Source organism: Siphateles boraxobius, unplaced genomic scaffold (assembly GCF_051911475.1).
Source record: "Siphateles boraxobius isolate OS27281-9 unplaced genomic scaffold, OSU_SipBor_1 13, whole genome shotgun sequence".
Taxonomy (NCBI): Eukaryota; Metazoa; Chordata; class Actinopteri; order Cypriniformes; family Leuciscidae; genus Siphateles; species Siphateles boraxobius.
In genome coordinates this window covers 767,485-784,924 of record NW_027508733.1, presented here as the reverse complement: position 1 = coordinate 784,924, position 17,440 = coordinate 767,485, and the positions used below count along the sequence as shown (strand labels likewise).

Genomic DNA, 17,440 nt, shown 5'->3' with positions numbered 1-17,440 from the left:
CCAGTGCTGGTGTTCTACAGCGCGAGTGCAGCGGTGATCGTGAGCTTTGAGCTCTCAACTGCTGTTTTAACAGCAACAAATTCTAAAGGTTTGTGTGTGTTAACGGCTGGTTAGAGGGCGGAAAAGTGAGTGCTTCACTGTTTCAGTTCTCTGTTCAGTGTTGCCGCGGTCATTCCCCTGTGTGCTCCGACACTTGTGACGGTCCTATTTTCTGAAAGAGCAACACGGGTGCGTTTGCAGCTTTTTCAAGATGCCATTCCACCTGTGCGCTTCTGGATGCGATCGTTCCCTTTTCCTCTGTGATGGTCACAATTGTTGCATCATATGTTTGAGCTGTATGTTTATATGTATATAAATATGTTTGCATATGTGCTTATATGTTCGGCATGCTGAGGCAGCTTTTGTGGACGGCTCATGTTCTCATTGCGGGAATATGACTGTCGCGGTGTTGAGATCGAGACTCGCCTTCGTCCGCGAAGCGCGAGTCCCCATTACCATGCCCCACCCCCGGGTGATGTGTGGAATGGGTGATCGGAGGATAATGATGGATGTCTCGCCCGGTAACCATTCGCTGTGGGCTCCTCACTCCTCTATCACACCGCAGCCAATGGGATTCCTGTTGAGCATGCTGGTCCCTCTGTAATTGACCGATCAGCTGTTTCAATGGGGGTTCCCCCAGAGGATAAGATGTCGGTAGCAGCATCGGGTGAGCTGGCCTCTGGAGATGATGACTCGGCAGTGTTATCTCCCTCTGGGAGTGTAACATTGCCCAAGCCAGATCTAGAAATGTCAGCTATGCTGAAACGGGCCGCCGAGGCTGCCGGGCTCGAGTGGAAACTCCACCGTGTCCCGTTCAGTCTCGGTTGGAGGATTGGTATCTCGGGGCAGGTCACGCTGGTTCTCAGCTCGCCGCCCCAGTGCTTTTCTTTTCCGAAATGCATGGAGAGATTATCAGGTGGTGAAAGGCACCTTTCTCTGCCAGAAACTGCCTGAATAGCTTTTCCCCCTCACTACCCTTGATGGAGGAACGGTGAAGGGTTGCGAGGTGTCCCTCCATTGGAGCAGTCTGTCGACACAGGTGCACCTGTGTCCGGCGGCCGCTGCCTTTTGGGGGGATTCTCGTCTCCACCCTTAAGGCCTGTGAGTTTTCGTCCGTTCCGACGGGCAGAGCTTACAAAGCCTGTGGGCAAGCCGCTTCCTCTTGCGTGCCATGGCGTTGCTTCAGGTCTGTCAGGCCAGGGCACCCGTGGACATCCACGAGGTTAGCCCAGACCGTGCGCTCATAGGTGAGCACCGAACTGCATCCAACCTCGCCCTCCGGGGCACAAGTGTCATGGCATGCGCGATCGGTCTGGCGACGTCCACCTTAGTGGTCCAGGAGCGCCATCGTTGGCTCAGCCTGGTTGATATGGCGGATGCGGACAAAGTTCGGTTCCTGGTCACCCCAATTTCCCAGGTTGGGCTGGTCGGCGACGCGGCGGAGAACTGCATCCAACAGTTCTCTGCCGCCTAAGCGCAGACGGAGGTCATCCAGCACATCCTGCCCCAGCGGCCAGCTGCTGCCACCACCCCGCCGCCAGTGGCAGTTCCTCCGCCTGCTCGTCGCCGAGGGCGTTCCCCGGCCGCCGCTCCCGCTGGGCCTCCGCAGCAACCTCCACCCAGGCCTCAGCATGGAGCCGGCCGTAGGAGAGACGCCCAGCCCGCATTTCAGAAGGCCAGTTGTAAACTCGTTCTTCATGCTACTAGGTAGTGGGTCGTGACCATCTTGGCCCAAGATTGGTCTGCAGCTCCGACCTGAAAGACATGTGCTTCAGATCTCTACCTTCCGCGCCGCAGGCCATCCTGTGTGTTGCGCGTGAGGGTTGAAGTATCAGTAGAGTCCTTCCCTTCGAGTGCTCCAGAGCCCGTTGGGTCTTCAGGTCAACTGGGAGAGAGTAATCTCGCCCACGGGTTGAGTATCTCTTTTTCAGTTTTGGAGATGGACTCAGTCCAACATGTCTCTCCAATGAGAGTGTGTTCAGCTGGTGTTGAAGTGAGAAAGGGTCCCACTGAAAGAACTTTCAGAGGCTCCTGGGGCATATGATAGATGCAGCCATTGGCTTCCTCCATATTCCTTCCGCTTCAGTGCTAGCTTCACGATCGGGTCCCGAGGTGACTGTGGCAGAGCAGCTCACCCTGTGTGACTATAGTTCATCCTGGTCTGCTGCCAAACCCTCTTCAAACTGAGGGGCCATGTACAAAGGGCGTGTTTTAACGAGGGCCTGGGCAACACTCGACTACATAATTAAAAATTATGTTAAATCAGTTCTCCTGCTCGCATGGTCTCTACTAGAGGGTAGGGACTTGCTCGCTTTCGGTCAACGTATTGTGCCTGGAGTTCGGGCCGACTAACTCTCACAAACTGAGACCCCGGCCTGGATTGTGCCCAAGGTTCCTACCTCTCCCGTAATAGGATCAGGTGGTGAGCCTGCAAGCGCTGCCCGGAGGAGGCAGACCCAGCCCTGGCTTCTCTGTCCGTCCGCTTCATAGCGGTTAGACGTGTACAGAACGCAGCCTTAGACCTTAGACCAGCTCTTATCTGTTAGGAATCAGCAGAGAGGGAAGGCTGTTTCCAAGCAAAGTGGCCCACTGATGTGGTTGCCTTATTTTCAGTGAAAGATTCCGAGACACTCATGTCCACTTAGGTGTCGAGCTCCTCTATAATGAGTGTTCTGCTCCACCTGGGCGTTGACAGAGTGCTTTGCTGACAGATTTAGAGTTGGGTGCTGGGAGATATCTATTGAACCGCTGCTTCCCGTGGGCTCCCTTCTCATGAAGCCAGTTTCACCGTGAGCCCTGTTCAAGTGTCGGCTTGCTGCGCCATTCCCCTCCTATGGACTGGATACGTGCGCTTTCTACTCCAGTTGAGTTCCCTTAAGCCGAACCCTGTTGAGTTCCTCCACACCCCTTCGACGTCGGACGTGCGGAGCGTCTGGTGTTAGGCCTACCACTCGTAAGCAGTGTGTAACCTGTGTTAGGCTGGGTCCATAAGTTGCGGTCCCTACGGTGACCCCATATGTGTTTTCTTCCACGATATGGCTCCCTACGGCGAGCCCGTGTCGTCCCTCGGCAGAGTCTCTCTCCCGTCATGGTCCGGTGAGTCTCCCCCCGTCTTAGGCTGGAGCCACCCCAGTGACATTCCATATGTTCTACTACCCGGTCATCCGCCCAGTTTATATGTGTATTCTCCACGTTTCCTCCCTCTGGGTAGGATGTGGCTTCCGCAGCGTCCCTTCCTTCCAATGTACAGGAAAGCTTTCCTAGTGGTCCTGTAGGAACAGCAGTGACTTCCCTGGCCTAAGCCCTGTCCTTCCCCACCTTAAAATTGTGGGGGCATCAGGAGGCTTTTGTCTAGGCACTGGAAGGTGGCAGCTTTAGTGGCGTTTTCAAAGGTTATCCCCATTCAGTCGACGTCGACTACGTCTGATGTTATCGACTGAAAGGGAACGTCCTGGTTGCATATGCAAACCACCGTTCCCTGAAGGAGGGAACGGAGGATGTAGTCCCCTTGCCACTACCGCTGGACCACCGCTGACTCCGGGTTACGCTCGGCTCCTCAGCGAAAAGCAGCTAGTGCGTGCATCCACTTCCGTATTTATACCCGCGCCGCGGGGGCGGAGTGTGTGATGCGAATCACGCATGCCAATTCCATTGGCTCGTTCAATAGTACTCGAAGATGATAGGCTCCCTGGCGTGATCCCCATTCAGTTGACATCGACTACGTCCTCCGTTCCCTCCTTCAGGGAACGGTGGGTTGCATACGCAACCAGGACGATCTTCAGGATAACTCAAATAATAATGTTGGAGCTGAACTCTGGGACTGTGATCCTCCAGGATCAGATTACTCAATATTAGAGCGCCACCCTCTGGCTGAATAACGCAAGAACACTAAACCTCTTACAAAAGTGTTCCATGACTAGAATCTGAAACTTAAATTATCTCATAAAAAAATAAAAATAAAAAAAAAAACCATATATATAGGAATGAAATAGGAATTTTGAATAATGAAAATGTTTGTATATGCTTTTTCTATTCATCAGAGTTAAAGAAGGAAGTGCATCTTCCGGATGCCATTTCATTTCTGGTTAATAAATAAAGGCGTCACACACGAGCTCTTGTTTTTCAGTGTGTTTCTTTCAGTTTTGACTTCAGTGTGCTGGTGTTGAAATGGCGTCAAGTTCAGGTAAGAATCAAATTAAGGCATAAATATAGTCTATGAAGCAACGTTTTCTCAATGATTTGTGCAGTGTTTATTAAATATTAGCCAACAGCAGACAATGGTTTACTTCATTTAGTTATTTCACGCTCTTATGTCTGTTTAAAAGTGGCATTTAAAACCAGGAAGAAGAATAATCGACTTATATAAAAGGCTACAGTCTACAATTTAACACATCAGTTCTGTTATATATGACTATGCCAATGTTATTATAGTTTTGCATTTTAAAATTCGAATTAAAAACCAAACCTAGACATTTAAATGTAAGCTTATAGTGACGCAAACGTAACACAATCTTAAAGAATATTGTGATTGATCAGATTTGTAATAATAAAATAATGCAAATATACGCCAAAAATGAAGGATTCAAGACTTTTTACTCCATAAATCTACAAAGCGCAGATACACGGGTTTCTTGTATACAAACGATACCGGATGCGCGCGCATCCAGGGGGCAAAAAACCGCTATCTGTTATGCCGAGTTCTGTAAAAGAACATTGTAATTAACGTAGATTTCGCATTGTTTGTAATTTCTTATTGACTCAATAATAAACTGCAATTTCAGAGTTGGATCTGTTTGTTTGTGTTTCATATTAATATAACATTATGTAAAACGTCCAACTGTTTACGAATATCCGGACATACTGTGATGCATGTATGAATTATCATGTTAGACTAAGTTAGTAATGTAATAGCCTCTATAGAGCCCTAATTTGCTTATATATAAGTTATATAAGATAACCTTGTTTACGTTAGGGGGAGAGCGGGGTTGGTTGGCACACTTTTCACTCTCTGTCATATTTCTCAGTCATGCTATAAAATAGTCTAACCAGTAACAGCTGAAAGGTTAAGATCTCAGCTACTCAACAGATACATTTAATGTTCACAAATGATTCCTAAAAATGTTTTATTCATCATTAAAGTGATGTTGTGCACTTGTGCCAACCAGTCCCAGTATGGGGGTTAGTTGGCACATGCAATGGGGTTGGTTGGCACAGATGCTGTAGTTACAAAGAATGAGGTGACAAATATAAAGAACTTGACCATTTAATTCAAACCAGATGCAGAATAACATTCAACAGAATTTCTGCCCATTTTTAACCAAACCAAAAACCCCAAAAATAGTATCTCAGAAAATTAGAATATTGTAAAAGGTTCAATATTGAAGACACCTGGTGCCACACTCTAATCAGCTAATTAACTCAAAACACCTGCAAAGGCCTTTAAATGGTCTCTCAGTCTAGTTCTGTAGGCTACACCAGACCCAACAATGCAGAAGAGCTGAAGGCCACTATCAGAGCAACCTGGGCTCTCATAACACCTGAGCAGTGCCACAGACTGACCGACTCCATGCCACGCCGCATTGCTGCAGTAATTCAGGCAAAAGGAGCCCCAACTAAGTGTTGAGTGCTGTACATGCTCATACTTTTCATGTTCATACTTTTCAGTTGGCCAACATTTCTAAAAATCCTTTTTTTTTTGTATTGGTCTCAAATAATATTCTAATTTTCCAGATACTGAATTTGGTATTTTCATTAGTTGTCCGTTTAAATCATCACAATTAAATGAAATAAACATTTGAAATATATATCAGTCTGTGTGTAATGAATGGATATAATATCCAAGTTTCACTTTTTGAATGGAATTACTGAGATAAATCAACTTTTTGATGATATTCTAATTATATGACCAGCACCTGTATTTATAAATATACAACATATAATGGTATTATTATAATCTAAAGTATATATATATATATATATATATATATATATATATATATATATATATATATATATATATATATATATATATATTTTAACATATGTAAAATGCATAAATTAATACATAATTCTGTATAAACTGTATAAAATAACCAATTGGCTATAATGACACATGTGCCAACCAACCCCCAAATCAGTGTGTCAACCAACCCCACCCACATTAGGACACACCTCTTTACTGAAATTATGTTAGCCACATAGCATCACTCATCAAAGACTTTTAAATTTCATATCAAAATATAGCTGATCCTATATATATCAACTGAAATCCTTACATTTTATATTATCTCTATCTATCATAGTTCTAAAATGTCTTTAGTGGGGAGGAGGTTTTTTTTGTTTTAACACAGTAAAATAGAAAAGTTATCCTCACCTCAACAGTTAGTGACAGATCGATGATTTTAGTAAATGGGTGTGTTCAGGTCAAGAGGACAGTCATTTTGATGTCAGATTTTTCTGTGGCAGCGTCCTATAGTTTACTAGAATTGAACTGTGTGCCAACCAAGCCTTGACCCAACCAGCCCCGCTCTCCCCCTACTTTACGACCTGCAACATATCATGACTGCACACATATAACGTTACTTTACTGTAAATCAAAGATTTGACGATGGATTATGTGGGAAGTACTACCTCCGACCGTGGCGATTATATTAAAAAACTTACTCTCTCAGCAATGGTGAGATCTTGCCGGATCCCTACGCAATACCTGACGATCTTTGGATTGTGGATGACAAGAAGTGGCCAGCAATTGTATGCTGATATATATATATAATTGTCTAATTCAGACACCAAGTGTGTATACAAGAGAAATGATAAGAGCGTACAAATCCCTTGATGCATACAACTACGTGCTATGTGGTCATGTGCAGATCGTCAAATACTTTGATGCTGCACCGGATTTTTGCGTGTTGAGGTCAGATGTGCTCCCTAGGCAAAGGCAAGGCATTAAAGCCAAGCCTTATGATGCCTGGGTGTATGTCCATAAGGGCCTTGGTTACATCCTTACGGCTAACTGCAAATGCATGGCAGGGTACGTCATTCAAAATGTATCTGCCATCAGAAACCCTTTACTCCGGTACGAAGACCGCGGGGTGCGTGTGCAAGCAGTGATGACGTCGCCGAGAAATCCATGTATAGAGGAGCTTGCAGTGATTATGCATATAGTCTTCACTTCTCCCTGAGCACACGATAATTAAAGTTCACTACTGGACAAAATGCGATCAGATTCGTGAATATACATACAGATATTGCATTTCGGAGGCTCGTTTCAAAGACCAAAGAGAACATTGTGCAATGAGACTGCAGTACTTTATTATCTCTGTTATATTAAATATTTATACTCTCAATGACACTTTCATGAAAATAAAATGTAATGAAAAAATAAAATGAAAAAATGCTGTTTTTAAAGGGTAACTAAACCCTAAAACAACTTTTTTTAGTAAATTATCGGTAAGAATGGGGCTTTATTCATGCTGTTCATTGATTCGAGTAACTTTTTTGACATTTGGGTATAAAGTGTTTTAATTCTACAATATATGGTGTAAAAGCGTCTGAGTGCTGCCCTCTTCAGGTTGAACGGTGGATTCTGCAGTTGAATTTTCCTGCTGGATGTTTGCGGTGGTTCGTGACGTAAGAAGTCAATTAAGCCACGCCCGGGCGCAGCGGACATTAGCAAATAGCGATTATATTAGCATTATCAAGATCGATAATGAGCGCTATTAATATGAAGCATAGGACAGCGGACTTCAGACATTTCTCAGAATAGTTCCGATTCAGAAGATAAAAACAGACGTATTGTTTTCTCGTAAGCTGCTATTGGTCAGTCTTTGGTGGCTTAAGCCCCTGATTATTGATAAAAGCTCCTGAACTTTTTAAAGATTTGATCACGTTATGATGTATAATGTTATAGTCTGTTTACAGCATTCGTTGAATAAAGAATAGGGTAGAATATATATATATATATTTTTTTTAAACTACAGGAAACATGGTTGAATTTATGTAAAAATGGTGTGTAAATAGTGGTTTGCTTGGGAAGATGACTCTTTATCGTTTAATTGGTGATAAAATAATACATTTTTCTATGATTGTGTTAATCGTGTAATTGTTGATTGTTTAAAGACCTCTCTCTCTCTCTCTCTCTCTCTCTCTCTCTGTGTGTGTGTGTGTGTGTGTGTGTGTGTGTGTGTGTGTGTGTGTGTGTGTGTGTGTGTGTGTGTGTGTGTTATTTTTATTTTCAGCAGCAGTTAGAAGAAGTCCAGACTTTGAACGTCCTGACAGTAAGTGAATTAAATCCCTGGCAGTGATATTAAGATGTCAACTTGAAACATTTAGGCCTATGTGTCCCTTTAATGAAACATTATGGGTAAAGGCCCGTTCACACCAATGACGATAACGATAAAGATATAGTTCTAAAAATTGTTCTCAATATTAAAGAATAGCAGAGTTCACACCACAGCTTTAACTATAACGGCAAAGAGAAACAATTATTCAGCTGATGAATGATAAAAACATTGTCAGCCAATCAGAATCAATCCTGCTGAACGAGCTGAGCTTTTAAAGCGGCAGACAAACACACGCTTAGAGTAAACAGAACAATATGGTCCGCTGGTGTGGACGCTAATATAGTTATCTTTATAGATATAGCAATTTCCGATACGGATAAGTGATTTATCTCAGATTATAACCTCCACTATGTTCAAAGTGAGTGTGAGTGTGTGTGTGTGTGTGTGCCCACATAGCAATTTTTTTCTGGCCCAGCTCCGGGCCACACAATCACTTTTCCCTCGGCCCAAGTACCGCAAAGAATGACGGCCCTGAAGTGGCCCAGAACTGGATTAAAGACAAGGGTCACACATGGGCCATAACTGGCCCGAATCTCAGCCAGTTAGTCACCTTTAACTGGCCCTGAACTGGGCCAAAACAGGTTTTATTATTGGTACCAATTCTCAGCCATAAGTTAACCATATCGACACCACCCTTTAACCAGAAACCCCAAAACTGAGCCATAACCCAGCCTAATCTTACCCAAACTATGTGAACAAATAAGGCACAAGAAAATTCAATTCTCAAAAATAGTTTATTTAACAATAGGCTCAAGACAATAATAAAGTATTATTATTTTCTATTGTTTTAGTACATTCAAAGCTTAACATCTTATTACCACCTCGAAGTGCATTTAATTTCAAAATGTTCTGGTCTGTCTTAAACAGTAGTTTACTTATTGTAGTAATACACAAGCCAAAAAAAAAAAAAAGCTAGAATTTGTGAACACTATTTTAGTTGCCTGGACAGCCAACTATGTACAACATTTTTTCAATTCTAACTAAATTAATATATCAATGAATCTAGCACTGACATTTAAACATATTATAATGTAATTTTACTCTCAACAAACACAGATCAAATTTAAAAAAAAAATACTTAGAACAAATTTTCACATAAGAATGTTTGTATGTGTGAGGGAGAAAGTGCTGCTATTTAGGACTGTCCTCAGGAAGTGAAGTACAGCTCTGCAGCCCCTCTTTTCTCCTCAAGCGCTCTCTCTCCTTCCTCCATCTCTATCAGGAGCAAGCTGAAGCCATCTTTGTATTGTTGCTTCTATCTCCTGATCAGCATCAGTGGCATGTGTCAGACGATTTTTCCTCACAGCAGCTAAAAGACAAAATACTAAATTAACAAATACATATAAAAAATATTCATCCACCTACTGTAAATAAATTTAGGTAACAAAATAAAATAAGATTTTAACAAGGAACAAGGTGACATACGAGTTTGAATTCAGGTATTTAAAAAAGCTCCAAAAAAGAGATGTTCTTCTATTTTTTAAAGATTGCCATTACATAACTTGCCAAAATAACCTTCGTAACCGCCACGGTCGATTTTTAATCGAGGTTAAGGTTAAATAAAAATAAAAAAGAAATAAGAGAGCTGTAAACACATCGCTTGATCTGTTTCGGCATGAGTGCAAAAGAGAACCCATGTGGTTGCATATCTGCTGTATGTATTACATGTAATGTTAGGTTGTACTGAATATAGGCTGTAAAAAAGAATAGGGTCATGCACAAAATAGCTTCACTTACCTGAGCAGCGGTTGGGTTGTCTGACAGACGTCTTCTACACCCTTCAGCGGGAGAAATTTCAAACGACGTGTAGCATATATAAGTGCTGCAAATATAAATAAATTAGTGGACCAGTATCAGAAGATCTTAGTTTGGCTCAGGGAGGAAATGGTAGAGTTCAATGATACACAAGAGTCAGGACTGCAGTGCAATAGTGAATTGTATTACATATAAGACAACAAGTATTTACAATATTTACACGTGCACATAGGAGGTATTCAGTTCAAAGTTATTAATGATGAGCATACAACAATTTCAGAATTCACTCAATCATAAAAAGGTGCTTGAAGCCGCTGAGGTTCACAACACACAACCGCAAGACGGACAGAGTCCAAAGAGTCCAGGATGGAACAGTTCATAAGATAAGTAACAATATATAGATGGCTAAAGTGTCCAAAGGTGTGTGAAAATGTCTCTGAGGGTGTGTGAGCAGGTGTAGCAAAGTCAGCAGCTGCAGCACCTCCTACCACACCGGGAGATGCATGCACTCCGATGCATCAGGGTTGGGCCTAGTGGCTCGCCATCAATGCACAGAACCTGGCCAGTTCCCACATCATTAAGTCACTCAACAGCAGTCATTTGCAACGGTAGAGGCAATCTGCAGCAGCTCAACACACAGCTCGCGCACACACATACCAAAACAACAGCGCGCGGCCGTATTTAAAGGAAATGACGCAACACTCCATCTCAAGTCTCGCGATACTTCACGAAGTCTCGCGACAACGTGAACACAAAAAGGGAGCCGCGAATAAGGAGAATATAAGGAGAATAAGGCAAAACCCATCTGGGTTACAGACGCATCACGTGAACCTCATCCACCAACCAGAAAGCTGCTGTTACCTTGGCGATCGCACCAAAATAAACAATAGTTCACTGCACAGTTAATTGTACATATTTTTAAACATATACATATAGTAAGTTTTAACATGATTTAGTGGTGCTTAAACTAAAGAGTTTGTAAGACTATTTTGTATGTGAGTTAAGGTTTTTTTAATTAAAAATTCATAAAAAAAATATAAATTAAAAAAAAAATTAACTCAATTGTCATGTTAGGGAAATGTATATTTTGTTCAGGTCAAATGGATTTTGGATTATTTAAATGATTATTGAATTTTGTGAACACTGCTGTAAACTAAATGCTATATTTATTAATTATTTATCATTTTTTCTGGACATAGCTTTATTCACTGACTCATAAGTCAATTCATATTATTATTGTTATTAATTATTAAAATCATTACATCTCTGTCGTAGTTTTGATAACTGCACCATCCATGGACAACACTTTAAACTGTTTTATTTCTCCCGTGAAAAATTGTGGTGGTGGGGGGACAATCCTTGAATATATAGTAGCGGCCTAAATACTTATAATTTGTCCAGTACACAAAGTATGGCCCATAATCGCTACACTGATCTGGGCCACACACCTCCCATGCACAATTGGCCCAAATGTTGTCTGCGGTCATGCATGCAGTGCCATCATTGCCACACATGGCCCACAGTTGGCTGACATGATGCATGCCAGTGCCGGCAACACGCCAACAGTGCCATGATGAGGCCACATTTGGGCCAAGTCTGTTTGCTATGTGGGTGTGTGTGTGTGTGATTTGCAATTTGTGAACATAGAGATAGAGTACAAGGAGACGAAACAGTCAATGACTGTAAACATCAGATTAATCAGAGGCCGTGTTTACAGCTGGTATCTAGAAGTGTTTTGGTCGATCGGATCACAAGTAGACTTTAGCTACGTTTACATGGACAACTTTTGGGTCAATCGGAATGAAATCAATCTGATTGATGAATCCGAACACGGTGTTTACATGAACGATAAATAAAGTAATCAGGATGATGTGCGCGTTTATATGTCACAAGCTTCAAATCGGAATAGATTTTCTGACATGCAGGAATACTGCCGCTGTTGGTTCTGTTCTGGTTCTTTCTATTGGTTCTTTCTTTGTTTTAAACAGCAGACTTAATATTTATCCGTCTCTGGACATGATTTAAAGATAATGAGCATATGAACCGTTGTGTCGTCCTGCTTATATTCATCACGCAGTAAAACGATACTCGGTTACTAACGTAACCTCGGTTCTCTCTAGAGAGGGAACGAGTATTGCGTAAGTTTAGCTTACGCTACGGGAAAGATTCATCTTCTCGAGATACTGAAGCCAAAAAATTATCCTTAATTTTGTATTCCTTGTCAACGCAGTGCAGCAGCTAGCAGACCTAGAGCAGGCCATCTCGCGTGCTCATTGGCTGCCCTGCGGGCAACTGCTGCAGCCTACCAGTGAGCCCGGCGTGACGTCACGCCCAATGAAGGGCGCCCGCGCCTTCATAGCGTCACAGCCCGCCAGAATGGGCGTGGCTTAGCGTATAACACTAGGGGCTGTAGGCTGAATTCCCTGGTTTTCGTCGACTGAAGCGAAGTCGCTCGTGGCGCGAGCACGGCCGGTTACGCAATACTCGTTCCCTCTCTAGAGAGAACCGAGGTTACGTTAGTAACCGAGTATCGTTCTCTTACAAGAGGTTCTACAGAGCAGCGCGCCGGTCTGTATAGGCACATGGCACATACCCTACTTAGTGCAGCTCAACCAGGAGAGCTGAGTCATGTGAGAGTGATCTGAGCAGGAGATCTGGGCAGAATACACCTCTCCTTCAGACTGACAACAGTTTAGCCTGCAAGGCAGGAATTTCTAGGTTACAAAACCTGACAAAGGTAGACGGGGAGCTCCAGCCCGCCGCTACACATATGTCATGGATAGAAATTCCACTGGACCATGCCCACGAAGAGGCCACGCCTCTCGTGGAATGAGCCCTGATGCCCAGAGGGCATTGCAGACCTTTTGACGCGTAAGCGGCCGCTATAGCGTCTACTATCCATCTGGACAGGCTCTGTTTCGAGGAGGCGAGACCCTTGGTGCGCCCACCAACAAAACAAAAAGCTGTTCCGAACGCCTGAAGGAGGCGGAGCGCGTAATGTAAAACCTCAGCGCTCTGACAGGGCAGAGGAGATTCACATCACCTTCGCTGTCAGATGCTGGGAGAGCTGACAACGAAATAACTTGCGCTCTGAATGGAGTGCCCATCACTTTAGGGACATAGCCATGTCTAGGTCTGAGGATGACTTTAGAGTCATTCGGTCCGAACTCAAGACACGACGCGCTGACAGACAGCACATGAAGGTCCCCTACACGTTTTACTGACGACAGTGCAGTCAGAAAGACGGTTTTCAGTGATAGATATTTCAACCCCACGGTGTCTAGTGGTTCAAATGGAAAAGCTTTCAGGGCCGCGAGGACCAATGAAAGATCCCACATGGGAACCGACGGGGGGCGCGGCGGATTCATCCTTCTAGCTCCTCTAAGGAAGCGGATGGCCAACTCGTGTCTTACCAATGACTGGCCGTGCGTCGATTCTGCGAACGCTGCCACGGCCGCCACGTATACATTGAGCGTGGATGGGGAACTTCCCTTATCCAACAGCTCTTGTAGGAAGGTGAGCAGATGCGCCACCCCGCATGTCCGCGGTTCCAGATCTCTGTTGGTGCACCATCCAGAGAACACCGACCATTTAGACGCGTAGAGCCTTCTCGTGGAAGGGGCTCTAGACTGCGTGATCGTTTTCATCACTCCTTCTGGCAGGGCAACGAGTACCCGTTGATCAACCATAAATGCAGAGACCAGCGCTCTGGATTGGGATGCCAGATCGTGCCGCGAGCCTGAGAGAGGAGATCTGCCCTCACCGGATTCGGCCACGGAGCTGTATGTGACAGCCCTGCTAGTTCCGGGAACCAAATCTGATTCTCCCAACGCGGGGCTATGAGGAGCACCGAGTGACGCGTTTCCCTGATTCCCTTGATCACCTGTGGCAACAGATAGACCGGAGGGAAAGCATATAGCGGGAGGCTGGGCCAAACCTGGGCCAGCGCATCCTCATCCTTCGAACAGACCGTCGGGCATTGAGCGTTGTCTTTTGACACAAATAGGTCGACTTCCGCTCTGCCGAATAGGCGCCACAGTTTCTGGACCGTTTGGCGTGCAGGGATCATTCCCCTGGGGGAACGTTGTCCCTGGACAGTTTGTCTGGGCCGTCGTTCAATGCGCCGCCCTCAGCGAGCGCAGGTGCATCGGAGACCAAATAAGGAGGCGTTCCGTCAGATTGCAGAGATTTCTGGATCTGACACCGCCCTGACGGTTTACATAGGATACCACAGACATGTTGTCTGAGCGGACAAGAACATGCTGGTCCTGTATGAACGGGAGGAAGCACTTCAGCGCGTTCTCGACCGCTATCATTTCCAGACAGTTTATGTGAAAACCCTTCTCCTGGTCTGACCACTGGCCAAAGGCCGGTCTGCCCTCGAGCAGTGCGCCCCAACCCGAGTTGGACGCGTCTGACGAGATGACTTTACGATAAGAGATGGTTCCCATCATTACTCCCTGCTGGTACCAGTCGGCCACTAACCAGGGCTGCAGAGCTGCTATGCAGGCCTGAGTCACTCTGATTTTCTGGCCGCCAGACACCCGGCGGGACACGCGAGCATTCAACCAGCGTTGGAGCGGGCGCATGCGCAGTAGGCCCAGCTGGAGCACCGCTGCAGCTGATGCCATACAGCCCAACATCCTTTGAAATGTTTTCAAAGGGAGAAAGCTGCCCTTCTGGAAAGATGCGGCTAGGTGGCGAACACGGCGCGCGCGCTGTGTCGATAAACGAGCCGTCATGGTCACCGAGTCCAGTGCTATTCCTAAAAGGAAATTGACTGGCTGGGCAGTAATGAGCTCTTGGTCCAGTTGATCGGGAGACCCAAGCTTTCCAGATGACTGAGAAGCACTGTTCTGTGAGATAGCAGTTCTGTCTCTGACTGTGCCAATATCAGCCAATCGTCCAGATAGTTCATTATTCGCAGCCCCTGACTTCTCAGGGGGGCGAGCGCCGCGTCCATGCCAAATACACCACTGCAGTAGCCTTATCTAAGGGGACTGACATGGCGAGACATTTCGACGGCGGAGCGCAAGCCCGTCCGGGTCATGCAGAGAGCTCGAGAGGGCTCTGCATGACGCGCGAACGGGGACGCGAGGGCGGGGTAGCTCTCTTGTAACGTAAAGAGAGCTAGCCGCGTGCTCGGTGGTCGAGCAGAACTGGAACAGTGTTTGTACGAGGGCGCGCGCACGAGTAGTGGGCACGGGACCTACATGTAACACAGATGATGCCCGTCCGGGTCATGCAGAGAGCTCGAGAGGGCTCTGCATGACGCGCGAACGGGGACACGAGGGCGGGGTAGCTCTCTTGTAACGTAAAGAGAGCTAGCCGCGTGCTCGTACGTGTCCCTCGGCCTCATTCTCAGATGCGACGGCAGTGAGGCTCGTGAGCGGCAGCTGCGCGTCGGTGAGGAGAGGCGGGGGGTGTTTCGAGGCTTCGAGTCGAGCCCGCAGGGTCGACAGCGGAAGCGCTTCACAGCCGGAAGTGCGAGGCGTCTTAAAAAAGACACTCGCTGCTCTTTTAGAATAGGTTTTAGAATAGGTTTTAGCAAGGTAAAGGATACGTCGCCGGATAGCGTAGCTCGCACGGATGGCTGAAGGTGGCGAAGACGGCCGGCTTCCTCAGCGCTCTCCTAAGCTGGCTGTCCGCTGTTCGACGGCGGCAGTGGCTTCTCTCAGATCCAGCGATGCGAAGAGCTTGCTGAAGAGACGAAAATCAGGGAATTCAGCCTACAGCCCCTAGTGTTATACGCTAAGCCACGCCCATTCTGGCGGGCTGTGACGCTATGAAGGCGCGGGCGCCCTTCATTGGGCGTGACGTCACGCCGGGCTCACTGGTAGGCTGCAGCAGTTGCCCGCAGGGCAGCCAATGAGCACGCGAGATGGCCTGCTCTAGGTCTGCTAGCTGCTGCACTGCGTTGACAAGGAATACAAAATTAAGGATAATTTTTTGGCTTCAGTATCTCGAGAAGATGAATCTTTCCCGTAGCGTAAGCTAAACTTACGCAATACGAGAGAACCTCTCGTAAGAGAACCCCGCGCACAAAACCAGTCTCTGTGGATGAGAGTCTGAAACCAGCACTGGTGGGCCGTCGTCCTGCTCCACTTCACACACACTGAGAAATGAGAGTTTTAGAATAACGGGACACTCATTTATACTCATTTATACAACACTTTATTCAACAGGAACAACAGCTCGTTCAGTCATACATCATTTCGCTATTTCAACGTCATTGCACATGTGCAGTCCTTTCAGTTTCGGTTTTCAATCCAATCAAGTGTTTACATGTTCTCTCGATCGGATTAGAAAAGGAATACCCCCCCCCCCCTTCAATCCGATCGAAATTTCAATCGGATCGAGCTCAATCAGATCGATTAAGGTATTTACATGAAGACTTTTCAGTCAGAAGATTATAAGGGTCCATGTAAACGCAGCTAGTGCTAAACACTGGTGTAAACGCGTCTAAAACGCTTTGAGCTTGTCCACTTTTGAGCACTTCCAGAGGTAGTTGAAAACACATTCGACTGGATTGCTTTCGTAGTGTAGACACTCATGTGGTTGAATGTGTTCAAACACACACAAAAGACTGTCTACTCTCGATCCGTCTACTGATCTAATGCTGAACATTATGGGAAGCGCTCTATCCAGACGGGATTGAGACTTTATCAGCTGGAGACCCAGGTTTGGTCTGAAGATGAGAAATGAAGCACAATGTTCTCTCTCCATTCCTGATTTCTAACACACACTCAAAGCGTTTGGCAGGTCTTGTATGGGATGAATTTAGTCTCAAAATGATTTACACATGCATGCACAATTATCCATGAACTTAAATGTTGCAGATATGTTTTACAATCCACAACCAAATGCCTTTCAACTTGCGTGCGCAAAATTCAGAATTAAATCAATGTGCAGCAATTTGTACAAATAGAGACAAATTATACACATTTCTGTGAATACAAATGTTTTCTTTTGTATTAGTGTATCATAATTTGCGCATGCAACAAAGAAGATGTGCGTTTGTGGATCAGGTGACACACATTCATTCATTGACTGAGTCGATCCTATTTGTTCATCTGGGTTTTGACACTCATTCTGCCGGTTTAGCCATGATCCACACACAGCTGACTGAGAAAACCTGCTACCACTAGATGGCAGTAGCTGCTAAAACAGACAATGGCATCGTAATGGGATCTTCTAAAACACTGAACGTAAAAAACACTTAGGCCGTTTCTCAAAACCAAGAATGCAAAGAACGGACTTGTGTTCTTGGGGAGAACGCTCTTGCTAGTTGTTCTTGGAAGAAT

General features: G+C 45.4%; 2 protein-coding genes across 3 annotated transcripts in view; one reads left to right on the top strand and one right to left on the bottom strand.

The window, feature by feature from the left end:
* LOC143735712 (uncharacterized) overlaps positions 1 to 17,440 on the bottom strand; it is a 237,035-nt gene that overhangs the window by 190,083 nt on the left and 29,512 nt on the right. The gene's annotated exons all lie outside the window — the stretch shown is intronic.
* LOC143735697 (uncharacterized) overlaps positions 4,157 to 17,440 on the top strand; it is a 33,351-nt gene continuing 20,067 nt past the window's right edge. The window contains exons 1-2 of one of the 2 annotated variants that reach the window (XM_077225860.1): positions 4,157 to 4,222; positions 8,277 to 8,315. In XM_077225860.1, coding sequence (XP_077081975.1) covers positions 4,207 to 4,222; positions 8,277 to 8,315 — 55 coding nt within the window. In that variant the 5' untranslated portion in view covers positions 4,157 to 4,206. The remainder of the gene's footprint in view (positions 4,223 to 8,276; positions 8,316 to 17,440) is intronic. The other variant, XM_077225861.1, reaches the window with a different exon arrangement.